Genomic DNA, 22,554 nt, shown 5'->3' with positions numbered 1-22,554 from the left:
GTGTGTGTGTGTGTGTGTGTGTGTGTGTGTGTGTGTGTGTGTGTGTGTGTGTGTACCCATGTTTCCACAGGTTTGGTTGCCTAAATCACCATAAGGCAACCATCCACACGTGGATGGCAACCTAAACTCTGGATGGCAACCTAATTGTGTGGATGGTCGCTTCATTTAACACCGTTAAATTGACTTTTTTTGACGGAAAGAATGTCATAACAATGTTCAAAATGACATTCTTTCCGTCCTCTATAGGCGACGAAATAGGTCAAATTTTGTGCATTTTTTAGTGCAAAATTCTTCGATGCCGGAGCGAGTACTGCACCCAGTGCTGTTGTAGTGCAAGTGCACTAGAAAGGCACTACACCCAGTGCCGCCTCTTAGGTAACCATCCACACTTTAGGTACGTGTGTTTTCACAAGCTTACATAAAGTGTGATATTTATCAATGCAGGTTCGCCGTACCAATGGCAACGGTACAGGTGTACCTTAGCCGCAAACCGCGACTACAGCTGTGGACCCAGGGCCATTTTGTTCAGGCTGTCGGGGAAGAACATGGCAGACCCATGTCTTGCCTTGCTCTTTTCCCGGAACAGTTTGAAGTCCTGGAGCACACGCCAAACAACGACGACGACGACATTAGGGTCTTCAGGGGCGCGCCCGGGGTAGGGAAATCGATCATTTTAATTCTAAGGGGTTCCTACTGGATGAGGAAGTATCGCCGCACCGTCTTTGTTCTTCAGACGAGTGACGATGGTACAGCTGCCGCCTACCTGGTTAGACATCAGTTGAGCAAAACAGTCGGACAGGGCGCCGGCAGCGTGCAGCTCGTCAACATGGCGGGGGTACGGAAGAAAAACTGGCGCGGACAGTATAAATGGACAAAGGGAGGCGAGGAGAAAGTGCAGGCCTGGGTGGAGGAGCTGTGTCAACACGCACAGACTGAGGGGCGCGTGCACATCCTGGCCGATGAGGCCAACGGGTAAGAATGACGCCGTACACTGAATCTAACACTGCCTCCTGTCACTCTTGCGTTGGTCGGTGTGGTCGTGTTCGGTAGAAGATAATCTGATCATTCCGAAAACGTGTTTTTTCACCTTCCTTATATGCTAACTGTCAATAAATGATATAGAGTTTGTGCATAAATAATGGTTCTTAATTATTCCCGTGTAATCAACACGTTACGACAGTTTATTGGATATAGAATGTGCAGTCAACGACTGTCACTGTGTCGGGTACTGATCAGTGATGTCAACAATCTTTCCGATCAGGCGCCACCCTTTGTTTGTCTGCCATGCTGAACAGATCGCTAAATATTTTGCCTGGAGTCTGATGACAGGTAAATCATATTTACCTTACTCTGTTTACGTCGTGTGAGTTTTTACGTCACTCCGTTTACGTCTTATGCACTATTACGTCATTTCATATCTGTGTCTCTGCACTTTTGGTTTTATTTTGTTTCATGGAGAACACACGCCAGAGAATGGAGAGATACAGGCAGCACGATTTACCGTGTGACTTCCTTCTGCAGGGTTACTTCATCAAATCAGTATTCGTAATTTACAGGTGAACACACTGACACACCTGTCTGTCCTGTTACAGTGACGTCATGGCAGAGATCTACAGGGCGTTAAAACAACGGGGTATTATATACACACTGACACCTGCCTGTTCTGTTACAGTGACATCATCACAGAGATCTACAGGGCGTTAAAACAACGGCACATAACGGTCAGCCTGTGGGCGGCCGGCGTGTTGCTTGAACTACCTGCCGACATGAAGCGTTATGTGCACCACCTGACGCAGCCCCTGAGGTCGCCACCCAGTGTGGTGAGAGAGGTGGAGCAGGCTGATGATATGAAGGGAGGAGAGGTCCCGGCATACACCGCGCCGCCTGTCGCCCCGCCCTCTGACGGGCCCCCCGTGGTGAGAGTTGATCATCTCCACAGCTACAGGCGGGGTGACACACAGGGACATGAGGGTATCAGGCCATGGCAGTGTGAGAGATGCGGGCAGCTGGTGGCCGACTTACTCACCACGCTGCGTGTCGGTCAGTACACCTCTGTCTGTCTGTCTGTCTGTCTGTCTGTCTGTCTGTCTGTCTGTCTGTCTGTCTGTCTGTCTGGCTGTTTGTCTGTCTGCCTGTCGATCTGTCTGTCTGTCTGTCTGTCTGTCTGCCTGCCTGTCTGTCTGCCTGTCTGTCTGTCTGCCTGCCTGCCTGTCTGCCTGCCTGTCTGTCTGTCTGTCTGTCTGTCTGTCTGTCTGTCTGCCTGTCTGTCTGTCTGTCAGTCTGTCTGTCTGCCTGTCTGTCTGTCTTCATATTTGTCTATCTCTCAGTCTCAGAAAACAAGAAGTGTGATTCAGGTGATTGTGCAACATTTTGATGACGTCATTTTATTGATACAATGAGCGAAATGAATGAAGATAATTACGTCATGTTTCTGTGACCTCATTAAGAAATAACGTCATTAGTCTGCCAGTGCTTGACACTGAATAAAACATTTTTTGTGTGTGTACAATTTGCAGGTGGTTGTTGCGCTGCTGGTGTAGATGTCGTCCCTGTTCACGGGTCGCTGACACCGGTGATGGCGCGGGAGTCAGACATGGGTCGTCGTTGATGTTTGTTTTGTGGTTGTTGCTGCTGCTGGTGGTGTCTTTGTTGCTGCTGCTGCTGGTGGTGAAGTTGTTGATGTTGTTGCCAGAGATGTCATCGTTGTCGTCGTCGTTGTTGTTGCTGATTGTGTTGTCGTCGTTGTCGTTGTTGCTGGGGATGATGGCGTTGTCTTCATCATCGTTGTTGTTGTCGTTGCAGTTGGCGATGATGTATTTCACACCATGACGATGTGGTGTTGACGGTGTGTGTGATGTTTCAGGTTGCCATGACCACGCTCCCCACGGGCAGGGCGGCCTCACCTTCAATGACGTCTTTGTGCTGGGTGCCATGAAGTGTAACACAGACAGACCGGATGATGACCACTGGTCACCAGCACCCTTCATCCGGGGCCTTGAGTCACGCGGCGTCCCCACCCGTAACGTGGCTCATAACGACACAGCGGCCGTTAGACAACTGGCGGAAATGACGTCTGCTCCCACAGGTGAAGAGAGAGCGGCAGGTAGGGGTCGAGACGAGGCGGTGACGGTGGCCCATGAGGACACAGTGTGGGGCTTGGAGAGACCCGTCGTCGTCTACCTGGAGCGTGATCGTGGTAGTGCTGGGTATCGTCTGTATAGTGCTGAGGGTACCGGCCGCCTGAGATCCGTGTCGCGGTCCACGGCCCAGGTGATCTGGGTGAAGGATGTTATCACATAGACAGCAACACTGAGTGACACCCACATCTCGTCACCGCCACCACCAACACCTGTCTCTCCTTTACCTCCCGGCGACCTCCAACAACAACAACAACAACAACAACAGCAACACCATCAACATCAACGTCTACAACATCTACGACAACAAGTAAAACAGCAACGGACTTATTTGCTTCGTGACTTAAGACAGAACAGTACCTGCCGTCACCCCCTGCCGCTCTCTGACAACGACGACAACATCCTCATCGCCTCCACCACCATCACCGCCCACACCGACTCCAACAACAACAATAACTACAACAAAGACTTCAACAACTAAAAGCAAGAAGTTTTATTGAGTCTATTCAACTAGAACTTAGCGCAACAGCCCTAGGAACCTGCCGCTCTCTGACAACGACGACAACATCATCATCGTCACCTCCACCACGACATCAACCACCATCATCATCACCACCGACAAAACACCTTGCGTGAAATTTCGTCTTTATAAAACACAGGGAAAATTCATTTAGAACATTGGTTTTCCTTCAAAGTCAAGAGTTTGATGACGTCAAAACTGAACAAGGTCATCAACAAAATGACGTCACAAACCTACCATTTCCTTGTTCAGTGGAGAATCTGTGTGCATGGAAAGGGACGTAAACCTGTTTACATTAGAGAGAGAGAGAGAGAGAGAGAGAGAGAGAGAGAGAGAGAGAGAGAGAGAGAGAGAGAGAGAGAGAGAGAGAGAGAGAGAGAGAGAGAGAGAGAGAGAGAGAAAGAGAGAATAAATAAGATAAAATCAATATTTAAGAGCTTTATGATATATACGCATTTGCTGCATACAAACGACTATTGTTTAACTGACCATAATTTGTATAATCTAACATGTAAATAACTTTGCAATTTTTGTAAATTTGATGTTGAGCGATGTATTGACTGTTTCCAACATGTTCTGTCGTGTTCAGTTTCCTTTGTGTGAGAAAAGTAATACATTCTACGTTTGAATTTTAAAAATCTGGTTTGTTAAACTTCGATATGCATCTGTGTGTATGTGAGTTTCTGTGTGTGTGTGTGTCTGTCTGTCTGTCTGTCTGTCTGTCTGTCAAATATAACGTCATCAAAGAAAAACGTTTCATAAAGATCTGTGGTGTGATTTTGTAAGCATCGCTGAGCGCGCACATACACACTCCTCAAGGGGAAAAAATCACATTCAATCGAAAATTAACTGAATGGTTGTGACAAATATCGTGCATAAACTACAAACTGAAATTTGGAGTCTCGCGCGAAACATCGCTTCGTCGGAACTAAACAACGGAGCGTCACAAAATGTAACATGGTGACAGGGTCGCAGGCTAATTGCCCCCCGACAACTGCCGCCCATCGGGGAAGACATCTACCCCCCCCTCCACCCCCATTCTTTTCTGAGCACTCTTCGTGCAAGTTTTTACAACAGTCAATCACCAAGTGTGTGTATCTGAATATATATACATATAGAGACTGAGAGAGAGAGAACGAGACGCTGTCAAATCTTGTTGTCTGAGGGGTGGGGGGGGGGGGGTGAAGGGACAGGTGGGGGGGGGGGGGGGGGTGATTAATGTGTATGTCACTGTGTCTTATGACTGTGTGCAGGGTGTGTGGGGGAGGGGGAGGGGGGGACAGGAGGTACACAAGTTACCCCAGCTGTTCATTACTGTGTCGTATGATCAATGTATTGTGTTGTGTGCTGTAAGGAATGTGTGTGTGTGTGTGTGTGGGGGGAACAGGAGGTACACAAGTTACCCCAGCTGTTCATTATTGTGTCGTATGATCAATGTATTGTGGTGTGTGGAATGTGTGTGTGTGTGTGTGTGTGGGGGGGGGGGGGGGGGTGACAGGAGGTACACAAGTTACCCCAGCTATTCATTAATGGGGGGGGATAGGAGGTACACAAGTTACCCCAGCTGTTCATGACTGTGTTGTATGATCAATGTATTGTGCTGTGTGCTGTGTGGAATGTGTGTGTGTGTGGGGGGGGGGGGAACAAGAGGTACACAAGTTACCCCAGCTATTCATTAATGTGTCGTATGATCAATGTATTGTGGTGTGTGCTGTGTGGAATGTGTGTGTGTGTGTGTGGGGGGTGACAGGAGGTACACAAGTTACCCCAGCTATTCATTAATGTGTCGTATGATCAATGTATTGTGGTGTGTGCTGTGTGGAATGTGTGTGTGTGTGTGTGGGGGGGTGACAGGAGGTACACAAGTTACCCCAGCTATTCATGACTGTGTTGTATGATCAATGTATTGTGCTGTGTGCTGTGTGGAATGTGTGTGTGTGTGTGTGGGGGGTGACAGGAGGTACACAAGTTACCCCAGCTGTTCATTACTGTGTCGTATGATCAATGTATTGTGTTGTGTGATGTGTGAAATGTGTGTGTGTGTGTGTGGGGGGGGGGACAGGAGGTACACAAGTTACCCTTGCTGTTCAACACTGCGTCGTGTGAATGATGTGATGTGTTGTGTGATGTTTTCAGAGGGGGTGGGTGGGTGAAGAACGGATAACGTACACACGTTACCCCCCCTGTTCATCACTCTTTCGTATAATTAATGTGCTGTGTTGTCTGGTGTGTGCAGAGTGGGGGGGGGGGGGAGTACAGGTTCACAAGTTACCCCCACTGTTCATTACTGTGTCGTATGATTGATGTGTTGAGTTGTGTAATGTGTGCAGAGTGGGGGTGGGGGGGGGGGGGGGGAGACGGTGTTGCCAAGTTACCCCCACTGTTCATCACTGTGCCGTATGATTGATGTGTTGAGTTGTGTAATGTGTGCAGAGTGGGGGGTGGGGGGGGGGGGGGAGACGGTGTTGCCAAGTTACCCCCACTGTTCATCACTGTGCCGTATGATTGATGTGTTGAGTTGTGTAATGTGTGCAGAGTGGGGGGTGGGGGGGGGGGAGACGGTGTTGCCAAGTTACCCCCACTGTTCATCACTGTGCCGTATGATTGATGTGTTGAATCGTGTGATGTGTGCAGCGTGGGGGTGGGGGGGGGGGAGACGATGTTACCAAGTTACCCCCACTGTTCATCACTGTGTCGTATGATTGATGTGTTGAGTTGTGTAATGTGTGCAGAGTGGGGGTGGGGGGGGGGAGACGATGTTACCAAGTTACCCACGCTGTTCATCACTGTGTCGTATGATTGATGTGCTGTGTATTGTGATGTGTGCAGAGTGGGGGGGGGAGGAGGGGGGGAGACGATGTTACCAAGTTACCCCCACTCTTCATCATTGTGTCGTATGATTGATGTGTTGTGTTGTGTAATGTGTGCAGAGTAGGGGTGGGGTGGGGGGGGGGGAGACGATGTTACCAAGTTACAATGTGCTGTGTTGTCTGGTGTGTGCAGGGTGGGGGGACAGCAGGTACACAAGTTACCCCCACTGTTCATCACTGTGTCGTATAATTGATGTGTTGTGATGTGTGATGTGTGCAAAGTGGGGGGGGGGGGGGGGGTGGGGGTGGGGGAGGTAGAGGAGGTACACAAGTTACCCCCGTTGTTTATCAATGTGTCGTATGATTGTTGTGTTGTGTTGTGTGATGTGTGCAAAGTGGGAGGGAGCAAGAAGAGGAGGTACACAAGTTACCCCCGTTGTTTATCAATGTGTCGTATGATTGTTGTCAATGTTGTGTTGATTAATGTGGGTAGAGTAAGGGGGGAGGGGAGAGGAGGTACACAAGTTATCCTTGCTTTTTATCACTGTGTCCTATGATAAATGAGTTGTGTTGTGTGATGTGTGCAGAGTGGGGGGGGGGGGGGTGGAGAGAAGGAAGAAGACCAATTAGCCCCCACTGTTCGTCACTGTGTCGCATGTTTGATGTGTTGTGTTGTAAGAAGTGTGCATACTTTGGGCGGCTGGGGGAGAACAAAAAGTGACCCCCATTGTTCATCACAGTGTCGTTAAATAATGTGTTGTGTTGCATAAAGAGTGCATAGTTGAGGGGGGGGGGGGGGTACACAAGTTACCCCTGCTGTTAATCACTGTGTCGTATGATGGATTTGTTGTGTTGTGTTGCATAAAGAGTGCATAGTTAAGGGGGGGGGGGGTACACAAGTTACCCCCACTGTTAATCACTGTGTCGTATGATGGATTTGTTGTGTTGTGTTGCATAAAGAGTGCATAGTTGAGGGGGGTGGGTACACAAGTTACCCCTGCTGTTAATCACTGTGTCGTATGATGGATTTGTTGTGTTGTGTTGCATAAAGAGTGCATAGTTGGGGGGGGGGGGGTACACAAGTTACCCCTGCTGTTAATCACTGTGTCGTATGATGGATTTGTTGTGTTGTGTTGCATAAAGAGTGCATAGTTGAGGGGGGTGGGTACACAAGTTACCCCTGCTGTTAATCACTGTGTCGTATGATGGATTTGTTGTGTTGTGTTGCATAAAGAGTGCATAGTTGGGGGGGGGGTACACAAGTTACCCCTGCTGTTAATCACTGTGTCGTATGATGGATTTGTTGTGTTGTGTTGCATAAAGAGTGCATAGTTGGGGGGGGGGGGGGTACACAAGTTACCCCTGCTGTTAATCACTGTGTCGTATGATGGATTTGTTGTGTTGTGTTGCATAAAGAGTGCATAGTTGGGGGGGGGGGGGGGTACACAAGTTACCCCTGCTGTTAATCACTGTGTCGTATGATGGATTTGTTGTGTTGTGTTGCATAAAGAGTGCATAGTTGAGGGGGGGGGGGGGGGTACACAAGTTACCCCTGCTGTTAATCACTGTGTCGTATGATGGATTTGTTGTGTTGTGTTGCATAAAGAGTGCATAGTTAAGGGGGGGGGGGGTACACAAGTTACCCCCACTGTTAATCACTGTGTCGTATGATGGATTTGTTGTGTTGTGTTGCATAAAGAGTGCATAGTTAAGGGGGGGGGGGGGTACACAAGTTACCCCCACTGTTAATCACTGTGTCGTATGATGGATTTGTTGTGTTGTGTTGCATAAAGAGTGCATAGTTGAGGGGGGGGGGGGGTGGGTACACAAGTTACCCCCACTGTTAATCACTGTGTCGTATGATGGATTTGTTGTGTTGTGTTGCATAAAGAGTGCATAGTTAAGGGGGGGGGGGGGGGTACACAAGTTACCCCTGTTGTTAATCACTGTGTCGTATGATGGATTTGTTGTGCTGTGTGATGTGTGCAGAGTGGGGGAGGTGGAAGAAAGAAGAGGAGGTACACAAGTTACCCCCACTGTTCATCGAATGTTGTGTGATGTGTGCAGGGTGGGGGGGGGGGGGGGGGCGGGGAGAATGAAGAAGAGGAGGTTCACAAGAAAACTGCACTGTTCATCACTTTGTTGGATGATGGATGTGTTGTGTTGTGTGTTGTGAGCAGAGTGGGAAAGGGAGGGGGGGAAGTAGAAGAGAAACACAAGTTATCTCCACTATTCATCATTGTGTCGTATGATCGATCTGTTGTGTATTGTGATTTGTGCAGAGTGAATGGGGGAAGAGGGGGGGGGGGGAGGAAGAGGGGAAGGTACACACGCTACCGCAACTGTTCCTGCGTCGTATAATTAATGTGTTGTGTGTTGTGTGCAGAGTGGGGGTGGGTGGGTGGAAGAAGAGGAGGTACACAAGTTATCCCTACTGTTGATCACTGAGATTTATGATTGATGTAAAAAGCGGCTTGTAACTTGTGTACATCCTCCTCTCCCCTCCGCCCCCCTCAGTTTCTTTTTCAGCACTGTGTAAATGTCCTGCACATCTTAGAGACTTTGTTTGTTCGTTTGTCAGTCTGTTTATTTTTGTGTGAGTGTGTGTGTAGGGGGGGGGTGGGGCGGAAGGAAAAGAGGAGGTACACAAATTACTGTGACGTATGATGGATGTGATGTGTTGTGCAATGTGTGCAGAGTTGGGGGGGGGGGGGGGGGATTGGAGGTACACAAGTTACCCCCGCTGTTAAATTAATAAGTCGTATGATTGATGTGAACAGCGCAGGAAACTTGTTTACATCCTCCTCTCCCCCCCTCCCCCCTTTCTTTTTCAGCACTGAGTATCGGTCCCGCACATCTTTGTTTGTTCGTTTGCCTGTTTGTTTCTGTGTGAGTGTGGGCGGGGAGGGGGGGGGGGGAGAAGAGGAGGTACTTAAGATTCCCCAACTGTTCATCACTGTGTCGTACGATTGATATGTTGTTGTTTTTTTCATTTTCATTTTTCATTACTTTATTGTCCCATCGCTGGGAAATTCGGGTCGCTTCCTCCCAGTGGAAAGCTAGCAGCAACGGAGTCGCGCTACCCAGGTGTCTGCGTGTTTAGGTGTATTCCGCCACCTGCACTTATGGCAGAATGACCAAGGTCTTTTACGTGCCATTGTGATGACACGGGGGTGGGGCATGGCTTCCGTCTCTGGGTCTGCACATAAAATTGACCCGTGTCCGTCCCGGCCCGAATTCGAACCTACGACCTTCCGATCACAAGTCCAGTGCTCTACCAACTGAGCTACCTGTTGTGTTGTGTGATGTGTGCAGAGTTGTGTGTGTGTGTGTGGGGGGGGGGGAATGAAAAGGCACACAAGTTACCCCCACTGCTCTTTACTGTGTTGTATGATCGATGTGTTGTGTTGCGTGCAGAGTTGGAAGGAGGGGGGGGGGGGGGGCGTGAGGAAGAAGAGGAGGTTAAACAAGCTACCCCTGCTTCTCATCACTTTGTCGTATGATTGATGTGTCGTGTTGTAGGATGTGTGCAGAGTGGGGGGGGGGGGGGGGTAAAGAAGAGCAGGTACACAGGTTACCCCCGCTGTTAATTACTGAGTGGTATGATTGATAAGCACTGCGTAAATGTCCCGCACATCTTGGAGACTTTGTTTGTTCGTTTGTCTGTTTATTTTTGAGTGAGAGTGTGTGTGTGGGGGGGGGGGGGGGGGGAGGGGGTGGGGCGGAAGGAGAAGAGGAGGTTCACAAATTACTTCCACCGTTCATCATTGTGTCGTATGATGGATGTGTTATGTTGTGTCACGTGTGCAGAGTTGTTGGGGGGCGGGGAGGAAGAAGAGGAGGTACACAAGTTTACCCCACAATTGCATGATTACTGTGTCGTATGATGGATGTGTAGTGTTGTGTTGTGTGATGTGTTCGTTTGTCTGTTTATTTTTGTGTGAGTGTGGGGGGAGGGGGGAGGAAGAAGAAGAAAAACACAAGTTACCCCCACTGTTTCTCACTGTGTCGTATAATTGATGATTTGTGTGCCAAGTGGGGGGGGAGGGGGATAGGAGGTACACAAATTACCCCCGCTGTTAATTACTGTGCCGTATAATTGATGTGTTGTGTTGTGTGATGTGTGCAGAGTGGGGGGGGGGGGGGGGGATAGGAGGTACACAAATTACCCCCGCTGTTAATTACTGTGCCGTATAATTGATGTGTTGTGTTGTGTGATGTGTGCAGAGTGGGGGGGGGGGGGGATAGGAGGTACACAAATTACCCCGCTGTTAATTACTATGCCGTATAATTGATGTGTTGTGTTGTGTGATGTGTGCAGAGTGGGGGGGGGGGGGGATAGGAGTTACCCCCGCTGTTAATTACTGTGCCGTATCATGATTGATGTGTTGTGTGATGTGTGCAGAGTGGGGGTGGGGGAACAAAATAGGTACACAAGTTACCCCCGCTGTTAATTACTGTGCCGTATGATTGATGTGTTGTGTTGTGTGATGTGTGCATGCAGAGTGGGGGGGTGGGGATAGGAGTTACCCCCGCTGTTAATTACTGTGCCGTATTATGAGTGATGTGTGCAGAGTGTGGGGGGGGGGGGGGGGCGAGGGAGCAAAATATGTACACAAGTTACCCCCGCTGTTAATAACTGTGCCGTATGATTGATGTGTTGTGTGATGTGTGCAAAGTGGGGGGGGGGAGGGGGGGGGGGCAAAATAGGTACACAAGTTACCCCCGCTGTTAATTACTGTGCCGTATCATGATTGATGTGTTGTGTGATGTGTGCAGAGTGGGGGGGGGGGATAGGAGGTACACAAGTTACCCCCGCTGTTAAATACTGTGCCGTATCATGATTGATGTGTTGTGTGATGTGTGCAGAGTGGGGGGGGGGGGGGTGGGCGAGGAAGCAAAATATGTACACAAGTTACCCCCGCTGTTAATAACTGTGCCGTATGATTGATGTGTTGTGTGATGTGTGCAGAGTTGGGGGTGGGGGGGGGGTGGTGGGGGAGCAAAATAGTTACCCCCGCTGTTAAATACTGTGCCGTATGATTGATGTGTTGTGTGATGTGTGCAGAGTGGGGGGGGGGGGGGGGAGGGGGCAAAATAGGTACACAAGTTACCCCCGCTGTTAATAACTGTGCCGTATGATTGATGTGTTGTGTGATGTGTGCAAAGTGGGGGGTGGGGGGGGGGATGGGAGAGCAAAATACGTACACAAGTTACCCCCGCTGTTAATAACTGTGCCGTATGATTGATGTGTTGTGTGATGTGTGCAGAGTGTGGGGGGGGGGGGGGAGGGGGCAAAATAGGTACACAAGTTACCCCCGCTGTTAATAACTGTGCCGTATGATTGATGTGTTGTGTGATGTGTGCAGAGTGGGGGGTGGGGGGGGGGGGGATAGGAGGTACACAAGTTACCCCCGCTGTTAATTACTGTGCCGTATCATGATTGATGTGTTGTGTGATGTGTGCAGAGTGGGGGGTGGGGGGGGGGATAGGAGGTACACAAGTTACCCCCGCTGTTAAATACTGTGCCGTATCATAATTGATGTGTTGTGTGATGTGTGCAGAGTGGGGGGGGGGGGGTGGGCGAGGAAGCAAAATATGTACACAAGTTACCCCCGCTGTTAATAACTGTGCCGTATGATTGATGTGTTGTGTGATGTGTGCAGAGTGGGGGGTGGGGGGGGGGGGTGGTGGGGGAGCAAAATAGTTACCCCCGCTGTTAATTACTGTGCCGTATGATTGATGTGTTGTGTGATGTGTGCAGAGTGTGGGGGGGGGGGGGAGGGGGCAAAATAGGTACACAAGTTACCCCCGCTGTTAATAACTGTGCCGTATGATTGATGTGTTGTGTGATGTGTGCAAAGTGGGGGGTGGGGGGGGGGATGGGAGAGCAAAATACGTACACAAGTTACCCCCGCTGTTAATAACTGTGCCGTATGATTGATGTGTTGTGTGATGTGTGCAGAGTGTGGGGGGGGGAGGGGGCAAAATAGGTACACAAGTTACCCCCGCTGTTAATAACTGTGCCGTATGATTGATGTGTTGTGTGATGTGTGCAGAGTGCGGGGGGGGGGGGGGGGAGGGGGCAAAATAGGTACACAAGTTACTCCCGCTGTTAATAACTGTGCCGTATGATTGATGTGTTGTGTGATGTGTGCAGAGTGTGGGGGGGGGGGGGGAGGGGGCAAAATAGGTACACAAGTTACCCCCGCTGTTAATAACTGTGCCGTATGATTGATGTGTTGTGTGATGTATGCAGAGTGTGGGGGGGGGGGGGAGGGGAGGGGGCAAAATAGGTACACAAGTTACCCCCGCTGTTAATAACTGTGCCGTATGATTGATGTGTTGTGTGATGTGTGCAGAGTGTGGGGGGGGGGAGGGTGCAAAATAGGTACACAAGTTACCCCCGCTGTTAATTACTGTGTCGTATGATTGGTGTGTTGCGTTGTCTGGTGTGTGTAGAGTGGGGGAGGGGGGGGGGGGGGGCAGAACAGGAGGTACTTAAGTTACCCCCATTGCATCACTGGGGGCCCGGTGTAAAAGGACAAGTTGTCCGATGGGAAGAAGAGTCCTACGGACTTTTGTTCCTAGGAACGGGAACCCGCCCGTAGGGCTCCCGTTCCTAGGAACGATAGTCCCCACACGGACACATTTAACTAAACTTTCAGCGGACAAATTTTCCAAGGACAGAAAGTCCTAGCCTATTTTTAGGGGTCGGACTATTAGTCCTGGGGATCTTTTCCTTTTACACATACCTAGGTGTAGGTGTCCTGGTTGTCGTGTTTTGTCATGTTCCTGTCCATTCCAAACTGTACGCCAAGTGTCAGTCTGCGTGGAGCGATCACAAAATGCTCTATTGCCCCGAAGTCATTCCACCAAAGGTGACAAAGAAACCATTGCTGTGCAGTTCTCAAAACCTCTTTGTGCCTTCTTCAACACTCTTGTCAACACGGTACAATGGCCATTGAGTGAAAGCTGGCACACGTTTATATAAATGGCTGGGACATTGTGCAGACAGTCTCACGATCAACTTTCACACCAGCGGTCTGAGCCTTGTGCCTCACAATTTTATTTAGGTCCCTGTTTTAGTTGCGTTTTTTATTGTTTGTTTATTTTTCGCTTTAATTGAACAAGACATGCTTTAGAGGCGTAATGGGCTTGTTTACAAAGTGTGCACTCGGTAACGACCAACCACATACACTTGAGGTCACTGGTACTGGGCAGGACTAGACGGTCACGTTGTGGAAATAGTGGTGTCAAGTCCTCAACATTTCTGCTCGGATTCGCAAATCAACGTGAATGTTAGAGAGTGAAGAACTATTAAAAAGACAGTCATAGAACCCGTTGCAGTAAGATTCTGAAAACACATTTGGTTTTGAACTTGTGGATAAACACTGGAGTCTGGTTTCCGATATAATAACATAAACACGATTAAGATTGTTGCACTGGAAAGTTCTTCATGATATAATAATACCCTGCAAACATTTTGTTATCTAAAATGAGTGTTTCACCAAGTGTGGATTGTTCACCTAGTGTGGATTGTTCCCCTAGTGTGGATTGTTCACCTAGTGTGGATTGTTCCCCTAGTGTGGATTGTTCACCTAGTGTGGATTGTTCACCTAGTGTGGATTGTTCCCCTAGTGTGGATTGTTCACCTAGTGTGGATTGTTCACCTAGTGTGGATTGTTCACCTAGTGTGGATTGTTCACCTAGTGTGGATTGTTCACCTAGTGTGGATTGTTCACCTAGTGTGGATTGTTCACCTAGTGTGGATTGTTCACCTAGTGTGGATTGTTCACCTAGTGTGGATTGTTCCCCTAGTGTGGATTGTTCACCTAGTGTGGATTGTTCACCTTGTGTGGATTGTTCACCTAGTGTAGATTGTTCACCTAGTGTGGATTGTTCACCTAGTGTGGATTGTTCACCTAGTGTAGATTGTTCACCTAGTGTAGATTGTTCACCTAGTGTGGATTGTTCACCTAGTGTGGATTGTTCACCTAGTGTGGATTGTTCACCTAGTGTGGATTGTTCACCTAGTGTGGATTGTTCACCTAGTGTAGATTGTTCACTTAGTGTAGATTGTTCACCTAGTGTAGATTGTTCACCTAGTGTGGATTGTTCACCTAGTGTAGATTGTTCACCTAGTGTGGATTGTTCACCTAGTGTGGATTGTTCACCTAGTGTGGATTGTTCACCTAGTGTGGATTGTTCACCTAGTGTGGATTGTTCACCTAGTGTGGATTGTTCACCTAGTGTGGATTGTTCACCTAGTGTGGATTGTTCACCTAGTGTGGATTGTTCACCTTGTGTGGATTGTTCACCTAGTGTAGATTGTTCACCTAGTGTGGATTGTTCACCTTGTGTGGATTGTTCACCTAGTGTGGATTGTTCCCCTAGTGTGGATTGTTCCCCTAGTGTGGATTGTTCCCCTAGTGTGGATTGTTCACCTAGTGTGGATTGTTCACCTAGTGTGGATTGTTCACCTTGTGTGGATTGTTCACCTAGTGTGGATTGTTCACCTTGTGTGGATTGTTCACCTAGTGTGGATTGTTCCCCTAGTGTGGATTGTTCACCTAGTGTGGATTGTTCCCCTAGTGTGGATTGTTCACCTAGTGTGGATTGTTCACCTAGTGTGGATTGTTCCCCTAGTGTGGATTGTTCACCTAGTGTGGATTGTTCACCTAGTGTGGATTGTTCACCTAGTGTGGATTGTTCACCTAGTGTGGATTGTTCACCTAGTGTGGATTGTTCACCTAGTGTGGATTGTTCACCTAGTGTGGATTGTTCACCTAGTGTGGATTGTTCACCTAGTGTGGATTGTTCCCCTAGTGTGGATTGTTCACCTAGTGTGGATTGTTCACCTTGTGTGGATTGTTCACCTAGTGTAGATTGTTCACCTAGTGTGGATTGTTCACCTAGTGTGGATTGTTCACCTAGTGTAGATTGTTCACCTAGTGTAGATTGTTCACCTAGTGTGGATTGTTCACCTAGTGTGGATTGTTCACCTAGTGTGGATTGTTCACCTAGTGTGGATTGTTCACCTAGTGTGGATTGTTCACCTAGTGTAGATTGTTCACTTAGTGTAGATTGTTCACCTAGTGTAGATTGTTCACCTAGTGTGGATTGTTCACCTAGTGTAGATTGTTCACCTAGTGTGGATTGTTCACCTAGTGTGGATTGTTCACCTAGTGTGGATTGTTCACCTAGTGTGGATTGTTCACCTAGTGTGGATTGTTCACCTAGTGTGGATTGTTCACCTAGTGTGGATTGTTCACCTAGTGTGGATTGTTCACCTAGTGTGGATTGTTCACCTTGTGTGGATTGTTCACCTAGTGTAGATTGTTCACCTAGTGTGGATTGTTCACCTTGTGTGGATTGTTCACCTAGTGTGGATTGTTCCCCTAGTGTGGATGTTCCCCTAGTGTGGATTGTTCCCCTAGTGTGGATTGTTCACCTAGTGTGGATTGTTCACCTAGTGTGGATTGTTCACCTTGTGTGGATTGTTCACCTAGTGTGGATTGTTCACCTTGTGTGGATTGTTCACCTAGTGTGGATTGTTCACCTTGTGTGGATTGTTCACCTAGTGTGGATTGTTCACCTAGTGTGGATTGTACATATTGTGTTGGTGAAATTGATTATATGGAAAAACGTTTTTAATCATTTAAAAAGATTTCAATTATTTGGAAATATATTGAGGATAAAAATTTTGTAAAGTATATTTGTAAATATTAATGTACATGATTGTTAGTTTGGTATAATATGTAGTTCTAAATATTTACATGCAGTGGTTGATTATGTTAATGTTCTTATTATTATTGCAAAAATGTGTGTAGGGTTTATAAGTATGGAATTCCATTAAAAATTAGATATATTTTTGATTATGAATTGCGGTTAAGGAATTTAGAATAAACAACAACAACATTTAGGACTAGGTGCCATAAAGCAATATTTCTGGAAACAAGCTTTTATCACCTGGCTAAACAATAAACACAAGATCAAAGAAATAAGCAGTAATGAACAGCAGATAAGTGTACGCAATCAAACCTTATGGAATAATACAAATATAAGGTACAGGAAGCAAACACTATACATGAATGACTGGATAAAGGCTAAAATATGCGTTGTTAAAGATGTTTTTAACGATAACGACATGTACTCTTTTGAGGAAATATGTGAACGAACTGGATATAAACAGTCTCGCCTATTTGAATATAATGCAATACAGACTGCCATTAAAGCTCTATTATTGCGTGATACGGGTCAGGCCCGTTCTGATCATATGCCATTTATACAATTATCTCCACGCCAAATCCGCCTAAAGATGTTAAATTATGAGATAAAGGAGCCAAGCTCAGCTGGATTTTGGTCGAACAAATTAAATATTACATTAGAAGATAAACACTGGAAATTAGCTAACGAATGCTCGACAGAAACCCGTCTTCGTCTATTGCATTGGAAAATTTTACACAATATATATCCCACCAATATTTTGCTACATAAGATGGGAATTCGTCAAACAAATCTCTGTCAGTATTGTAACGAAACCGACTTCATCGAGCACTTTTTTTGGCAGTGTAGAGCAGTGCAACCCATATGGCAGGAATGTCAAGGGTACATATTTAAATATACAGGCAAAAATATAAAGTTAAGCTGCGAAGAGGCTCTTTTGGGGTATTTCACACGTGATATCCCCAGAGAGAAAACCTTCATAATTAATCACCTTATATTGATATCGAAAATGTGCGTAAGCCAGTTTAAGTACGGAAATCCAAAAACTAACATGAAGATCTTATTTCAGAACCAAGCTCGACTTCGAAATCTCTAGTAAAATTGAACTGTGTATAAGAATATATTATAGATAACTAGTAGTATTGTGCTGTTAATGTAAAGTTATTTATATATGCGCTGTATGATGCTGTGCTGAAAACTAGTACTGTAATTGGATTAATTAACTTGTTATGTATTGTCCCGCTGAAAATGTATTATATAACAGAATTATGGGAACAACAACAACAACACACACACACACACACACACACACACACATACACACACACACACACACACACACACATATGCACGTACACGCAAACATTAGTTAAATTGTTGTTGAATTAAAAAGTAATTTAATGGAAATGTAACCTGTAATGTAAAAGAAAACAAAATTAAAATTTCATTAAAAAAAAAAGACCAATGAAGAAGGATATGCTCACCGCCCAAAAAGAAAGAAAGAAAAAAAAAACGAAAAAAAAACCGGAAACATGCAAAAAAGATGGGTTGAAGCAGCCTTGCATGCAACTGAGGTCAAAAAAAAAAAAAAAAAAAAAAAAAAAAAAACAACATTTAGATAAGAATTAAAAAAAAACTATGAAGAAGCATGCTCCCTGCCCGCAGAAAGAAAAGAAGAACAAAAGGACAAACAGTAAGGGTTGAAGCGGCCTGCATGCAACTGAAGTTAAAAACAAAACAAAACGTTGAATGTCAATGAACTCTTAAATAAGGAAAACAACTTGACCACTACTTTTGTTGTTGTCTGAATTTATTTTGCTTTGACGTTGTAAATTTCACCCCCACCCCTGTCGCTTCTCTTTCTCTGTCCCTCTCCATTTTTGTCTGAGTTGAGTGTGCGTATCACGGGGCTTGCACGAACCTGTCTGTTCTGTTCATGTCGCGGTGTTGTCAGAGCTCAGTCTGAGTTGAGTGTGCGTATCACGGGGCTTGCACGAACCTGTCTGCTCTGTTCATGTCGCGGTGTTGTCAGAGCTCAGTCTGAATTCTTGAAGACTCGTCGTCCACAACACACGGCTGGATAGAGAGGGGGTGTGTGTTAGTGTTGATTGCGCGTGTCTGCTGTGGTATACATAGCGGTGTCGTCGGAGGTCCGTGTTAGTCTGTAAGGACCTGTCGCCAAGACCACAACAATAAATGGAGAGTAGTTGTGTGTGCTCGGTGTGTGTCATTGTGTCTATTGGTGAAGTGTTGTTTAATTTAGCGATGTGAGTGAAGCCGTATAAGTCTTCTTAAGGCAATGACGATTTGTGCAGAAATACGTCCATCGTATTCATTCTGACAACTAACTCAGCTGTTGACTAAGAGAGACACTCATGACGTGTGTGCAGGACCTGCTGCTGTTCTGCATTCTAGAGTAACAGGTCTACCGCTGTGGATTTGCCCTCCCCCCACCCCTCCCCCCCCCCACACACACACTCAGAGGCCATGGAGTGATGTGATGTGTTGTGTGTCCCTGTATCACTGTGAACACTGACTGAAACACTCAGCCCCCACACTCAGAGTCCATGGAGTGATGTGATGTGTGTCCCTGTATCACTGTGAACACTGACTGAAACACTCAGCCCCCACACTCAGAGGCCATGGAGTGATGTGTTGTGTGTCCCTGTATCACTGTGAACACTGACTGAAACACTCAGCCCCCACACTCAGAGGCCATGGAGTGATGTGATGTGTGTCCCTGTATCACTATGAACACTGACTGAAACACTCAGCTTCCACACTCAGAGGCCATGGAGTGATGTGTTGTGTGTCCCTGTATCACTGTGAACAGTGACTGAAACACTCAGCCACCCCACTCAGAGGTCATGGAGTGATGTGATGTGATGTGTGTCCCTGTATCACTGTGAACACTGACTGAAACACTCAGCCCCCACACTCAGAGGCCATGGAGTGATGTGATGTGTGTCTCTGTATCACTGTGAACACTGACTGAAACACTCAGTCCCCACACTCAGAGGCCATGGAGTGATGTGATGTGTTGTGTGTCCCTGTATCACTGTGAACACTGACTGAAACACTCAGCCCCCACACTCAGAGGTCATGGAGTGATGTGATGTGATGTGTGTCCCTGTATCACTGTGAACACTGACTGAAACACTCAGCCCCCACACTCAGAGGCCATGGAGTGATGTGATGTGCTGTGTGTCCCTGTATCACTGTGAACACTGACTGAAACACTCAGCCTCCACACTCACAGGCCATGGAGTGATGTGATGTGGTGTGTGTCCCTGTATCACTGTGAACACTGACTGAAACACTCAGCCCCCACACTCAGAGGCCATGGAGTGATGTGATGTGATGTGTGTCTCTGTATCACTGTGAACACTGACTGAAACACTCAGCTCCCACACTCAGAGGCCATGGAGTGATGTGATGTGTCCCTGTATCACTGTGAACACTGACTGAAACACTCAGCCCCCACACTCAGAGGTCATGGAGTGATGTGATGTGTTGTGTGTCCCTGTATCACTGTGAACACTGACTGAAACACTCAGCCCCCACACTCAGAGGCCATGGAGTGATGTGATGTGATGTGTGTCCCTGTATCACTGTGAACACTGACTGAAACACTCAGCCCCCACACTCAGAGGCCATGGAGTGATGTGATGTGTTGTGTGTCCCTGTATCACTGTGAACACTGATTGAATCACTCAGCCCCCACGTTCAGAGGACAGCAAGAAGTGTTGTATGTGGCGTGTTCTGCTACGATTATCAACACTAAGTGAACGACATACAACTTGTTTGATTTCAACGCTGACTATTGACTGAAAGCGTAAGTCAGTTCATGTGTGTGAATTTGTTTGAACCTCCCTGAAACCATTTTACCAGGATTGATCTTGTACATTAAACACATGAAATTGAAAAAAAAAAAAAAAAAAGGATGGACGGGCGCTGTGGCGTGGTGGTAAGACGTCGGCCTCCAAAGCGGAAGGTCGAGGGTTCGAATCCCGGCCGCGGCCGCCTGGTGGGTTAAGTGTGGAGATTTTTCTGATCTCCCAGGTCAACTTATGTGCAGACCTGCTAGTGGCTTATCCCCCTTCGTGTGTATACGCAAGCACAAGACCAAGTGCGCACGAAAAAGATCCTGTAATCCATGTCAGAGTTCGGTGGGTTATAGAAACACGAAAATACCCAGCATGCTTCCTCCGAAAGCGGCGTATGGCTGCCTAAATGGCGGGGTAAAAACGGTCATACACGTAAAATTCCACTCGTGCAAAAACACGAGTGTACGTGGGAGTTTCAGCCCACGAACGCAGAAGAAGAAGAAGAAGAAGAAAAAAAGGATATTGTTTTAAGTGATATGTTCTGGTCTGAAACATATGGTTATTTTAAGATATGCTGGCTGTTTGTTTGTCCGAAACTAGATATGTTAGCAATATTTGGTTTTGATTTTGCAGGGTCTCTACAACACGTACACTCCATAATTGCGTTTGTTGACGCTTTTTCCACTTTAAACTGTCGAAACGGTGACTTAAACTGAACATTATTCTGCGTTTTGTTTTAATACTAGAGAGGTTTTTTTTAAGAGTCAAAGCTTACAAGGCGCACCATTTCTAATAAATCTGTAGCACACTCAGGCTGATATAGTGTGTGAAAAATAACGACCGCAATTTTAGAAAACGGCAAGCAATCCTGGTTTGTTATGTTGGATTTGAAAGATAGTTTACATGCAAAACTACAGTGAGCAGGCTCTTCGAATGACGAAAGACGGCGAGAAATAAACCCTCTTCTGTACCACTACTTAGAGCGAACAGAACCTGGTATGAACGTTGAACGGTTTTCCATTAACATGTTGTTGTTTGAAACCTTTTTTGTTCAAGTTTTAAATACAGTGCAACACAAACATACATGTATCAGGAGGTCTATTTAATAAGAAAACTAAACTTATGAAATTCAGTTACGTTTTTTTCCGTTTTTTTTACATGTTTTTTACTTTTTTTTAAATACATGTATACCAACACAACAACAGCACCACTAGCGTAAAGAAAACCAAGTGTACAAAAAAACATACAATCACTTCACGACAAAAAAATCAACGTGGCCCACAAAACGTCTGGACCCTACTGACCCTTTCACATCACCATATTTTCTATTTCATTTTGTGAGGAAATAGACACTGATAGTTTACACTCACAAACATGTTCTCTACCTGGTTCCTACTCGTGTACAAACACCTTACACATTAACTTAATTTGTCTAAAATACAACCCAGGTATGCAGGTAAGCAAGTCGGCATTTTGTGTATAGCATAACACACATACTGTCATATTGCCTTATCAAATGTTCTGTCGCTCTCTTCCAAAACTAAATCTACAACAAACCAATTTCTACAACATACAAAACGTGATTAAATACGTTCTTCTTAATCATTCAACAATATGAAAGGTTTAAATGGGGTCCACTCCAAAGGAAAAGAGTTGTTGACATATAGTTTATATACAGCGGCTTGAATCCTAATGCATGGGCCAAGAAGGAAACTCGGCTCCACTCTTTTGATATGTCAACAGTAAAATAAATTTTGCTTATATATTCGTCTATCAAATATTGTTGTCGCAAATGTCTTCCAAAAACTACTAGTGTAAGTACAACCTTTTGTGTATTTACATGTATAAACAAAAGATGTGGCATTTAATTATATAAAACTTGACAACTTTAAAAATATTGATTTCTACAAAACAAAATTAATGTGTTTCATTAAACGAAACGCTACCAGCGTAATACAAATGTACATACTGACATTTCTACAGACAGTGTTGAATATTTTGTCTATGTCACACGCTTTTCTTCTTTGCCACTACTAAAGCAAACGTGTGCAAGATTGTATGTTACACGCTTTGGAGCATGGCAAGAACGGATTCAAACTCGAAATCGTCCCTCCAAAAGCCCCAAAATGCACACACGACTTTCATTTCTCCTGCTTTTATCGTTTCTTCTCTTTACAAATTATTCAACGCTGAGAATACTGAAAACGGCATCCCAGACGACAGAACTTAGCTGCCCTTGGAAAGTGGCTCTCTCACGAGGCTTGTTAGTCTGAATCTACACTAATCGTCATGAAAAAATAAACACATACATTTAGCTGTAGAACTCTGGTTTTTTTTTTTATATTTAAAAAAAAAAAAAAAAAATTTAATTTTTTTTTATTTTTTTTATTTGAACCTCAGTTACAATATGACTCGCAACGAGTATGATACTGTGAGCGAAGCTGAACAGTTTAAACGTAAGCAGAATGGGTTATAAATAATAATAATATCATTCTTTCGTTTAACATGGACAATCTTCGAAAATGTACAAT

General features: G+C 46.0%; 1 protein-coding gene across 1 annotated transcript in view; it reads left to right on the top strand.

The window, feature by feature from the left end:
- The window catches only part of LOC138950275 (uncharacterized), a 48,768-nt gene extending 45,381 nt beyond the window's left edge, over nt 1-3,387 (top strand). The window contains exons 8-10 of the mRNA XM_070322023.1: nt 445-972; nt 1,673-2,040; nt 2,864-3,387. Of these exons, the coding sequence (XP_070178124.1) occupies nt 445-972; nt 1,673-2,040; nt 2,864-3,300 (1,333 nt within the window). The 3' untranslated portion in view covers nt 3,301-3,387. The remainder of the gene's footprint in view (nt 1-444; nt 973-1,672; nt 2,041-2,863) is intronic.
- The last annotated feature ends 19,167 nt before the right edge of the window (nt 3,388-22,554 follow it).

Source organism: Littorina saxatilis, linkage group LG16, assembly GCF_037325665.1.
Source record: "Littorina saxatilis isolate snail1 linkage group LG16, US_GU_Lsax_2.0, whole genome shotgun sequence".
Taxonomy (NCBI): Eukaryota; Metazoa; Mollusca; class Gastropoda; order Littorinimorpha; family Littorinidae; genus Littorina; species Littorina saxatilis.
This window is presented reverse-complemented; position numbering and strand designations above follow the sequence as displayed.